The sequence below is a fragment of the Dermacentor albipictus genome, unplaced genomic scaffold (assembly GCF_038994185.2).
Source record: "Dermacentor albipictus isolate Rhodes 1998 colony unplaced genomic scaffold, USDA_Dalb.pri_finalv2 scaffold_22, whole genome shotgun sequence".
Taxonomy (NCBI): domain Eukaryota; kingdom Metazoa; phylum Arthropoda; class Arachnida; order Ixodida; family Ixodidae; genus Dermacentor; species Dermacentor albipictus.
This window is the reverse complement of record NW_027225576.1, coordinates 3,102,028-3,104,936: the sequence shown is the minus strand read 5'-3', so window position 1 is coordinate 3,104,936 and position 2,909 is coordinate 3,102,028. Positions and strand designations below refer to the sequence as shown.

The window sequence follows — 2,909 nt, the reverse complement described above, 5'->3', positions numbered from 1 at the left end:
ACACCGGTAATAACCACCAACGCCCTACCGGCCACCTCAAAATCGGCCACTGATCAAAATCATACCATCTGCGGGAATGGCTGCGTATCCGTTTTTTTTTTGTTTTGGTAAGATGTGGCACACAGGCCTGTGGACTTACATGTGCTGTTACACTGACACATTAGTTAATTTCCCAGGAATATTTCACAAGCTTATGCGAAGCGGAAAAGAAGATTTGGGTTGTTCCACAAAGTTGCGTGAAAAGCTGTCTCGCTCGGGTCTCATTAATCTGGTACAGTGCTGCCGTGAGAAGCCAGTATGCTGTCAGAAAGAACTCTCATCCACGAATGTTCATTAGCTATTTTGCATTCAACACACGAATTATATGCGCGCTCAAAAGTGTAAAGAACGAGAGACAACTGTCGAAACTAGCAGTAATAACCCTAAAAGTCAACGTTGTCTATTTCTGAATGTCTTATTTAATAAGGATATCGTACATCAAAATCCATGTTCTAGCACTGCAAGATGTACGTCGATGGTACGAACACTCTTGCTCTTCTAGAGATGCGGCACTTGACGCGGTGGAGTGATAGCGGATCTTGGCTCTCAAAATGCAAATGTAAACATCAGCGCATCGGCTCGTCGTACTGTTCACATGGCCAAAACGTACCCTCGAAAAGCATGTCAGGGGTGGTGCAGTGGTAAGATGCCGGGCTCGGAATCGTGAGGTCGCATGTTCGAATCCTAGGCGACGGCGTTTTTTTTTTAATTTTTTTTTAACTTTTATGTTTTTCTTTTTTGTACTAACAAATTTACATAACCTTACGGACGTCTCCGTCAATTTTTAATTAAATATTGATCAAGAACTACACAACTTTCTACTACAGGACGTCACACTACAGACAACAGAACTACAGACAACAGAACTACAGGCAACAGAACTACAGGCAACAGAACTACAGGCAACAGAACTACAGGCAACAGAACTACAGGCAACAGAACTACAGAAACAACGTCCCAAAATACGACAGACTCTTAAAATTTCCTGTTGTGTTTTTCAACTGGGCATCTGCTTCTCCGCAATGCACGGTTGCTTGACTACCACGTGATGGCGCTCTGCCAATAGAGGCGCTAGCGGTGTGATAAAACAGACGCGCAACTCTGCTACCTGCGGTAGCATATACAGTAACTCTACTTTCTAGTGTCGTGAGCGGCCGGCGCCCCCAGCGGGCGAAGTGAAATATGTTCGGATCCAACCACCAGAAGGCGCTGCAGCCCTCTGGCGCGCGAGAGAGTGTTCGGCCGGGCCGCGGTAACGAGGGAGCCGGGTCGGTGTGTTTGCCGTGTGCTTCTGTCGTGATTGTGCGCTTTGAAGCTTCTGGTGCTGTGTTGTCAGAACAAGGAGCTTCGAACATCAGCTGCGGTCTGTGTTGAACGTGAGTGACCATGCCTGCCCGTAAGGGTAGGACGTGCTTCGTGCCCTTGTGCGAGGGTGGGTACAAGTCGTCAGCAGAAAAGGTGTCATTGTTCCGAGCCCCTGCCGATCCTGTTCGCTTGCAAGAATGGGCCAGAAACATCAAACGCGGCGACAAGGTACTCGACAATACATGCGTAGTGTGTTCTCGTCATTTTGATGAACGCTACATACAGAGAACATTCAAGCACGTGATAAATGGAGATGTTGTCGAGCTAGAACGCGAACGGCCAGCGCTTACTGATGATGCTGTGCCCACTATATTCCCTGATGCACCTTCATATCTAACAAAGCCTGTTCCGAAAAAAAGAAAGGAGAGAGACCTCGTCAACCAATATGCCCCACCACCGAAGCGCAAGGCTTTATGTGAAAGCTTGCCTGACTGCGAACTCGCCGAAGGCATTGACGTACAGCCAGCGTCGGAGACTTCCCCGCATGAGTTCAGCAATGTTTCACCGCCTTCAGCTCTTTGTAACAGAATTGTGCTCTCAAATGACCCCGGGGTGCTTTGCTTCGGGTGGCACGGTCGCGTGGAAACACAGGCCCCGTACACTCTCAAGTTCAACTAATGGCCACAGAGGGCGAAAAAATCGACCGCGCGCCGCTGCTAACAAAGCCGACCTAGTAGGATCACCTCGGGATTCGTTCGTTAGTTCCAACATTTCCCGGTAGAGGCGTCGTAATAAGCGCAATTTTATCTTACAAACTTTCTCTTACAATTACCGAAGCATTTTCTTTTACATAAAAACAGGGCAAAATTATCATTGCTAATTAGATATTGTACTCTTTGTTAGTAAGTTTATTGTTTCTTCGCCATTATGAACGCAAATAGCGTTCAGCATCATCGATCTTTCACGTGACCTCTGGCCTGGATTTAAAATTTTTACCGGTATTTCCGAGTTCACGGCGGCACGGATTCATTCGTTCGTACACTCAAGACTGGTTGCTTCTTTGTTTCTAAAACTAGTTTCTTGCGCTTCTATGTAACTTGGGGTGAAGTTACGTGTTTGCAAGCGGACATGTAAGCCCGGCAGTTGGGTTTCGGTCGTGAGCCATTCGGAACAGGTCTGCATCGAAACGGGAGCTGGATTTTGCTGCGGCTGACAACGGCAATAACGGTGAGTCGTTTAACACCGCTGCTTCAATCGTTATATAATATCTGTCTCATTACCTTCCAGGCGGGCACAAGTTAACGAACTAGATCTTGCATTACATATGGGCAGTGAGGATCTCAGTTGCTGTTTCCTAAATAAACCTTTACTTGCGAGGCTGTCGTTTGGTTTACACACACAACCAGGAAAGAAAGAGCGATATCGGAACGCGCGTCTCATTTTTCATGTTATTGTAGCCGTGGTTGTAGGTGACTGAGTAGCCTTATCAATATACAGATTAAACTTTTTTTCGAGTCGGCCGGCAACGTCTGTCGTCCACAAAACCGAATAATCCTTTGGTAAAA

General features: G+C 46.8%; 1 protein-coding gene across 1 annotated transcript; it reads left to right on the top strand.

Annotated features, from left to right (window-relative positions):
- The first annotated feature begins 1,290 nt into the window (after positions 1-1,290).
- Positions 1,291-2,022, top strand: LOC135915736 (uncharacterized). Its single transcript, XM_065448858.2, has one exon. It carries the CDS (start codon positions 1,426-1,428, stop codon positions 2,020-2,022), a length of 597 nt encoding a protein of 198 aa, XP_065304930.1. The 5' UTR covers positions 1,291-1,425.
- Positions 2,023-2,909: the final 887 nt, after the last annotated feature.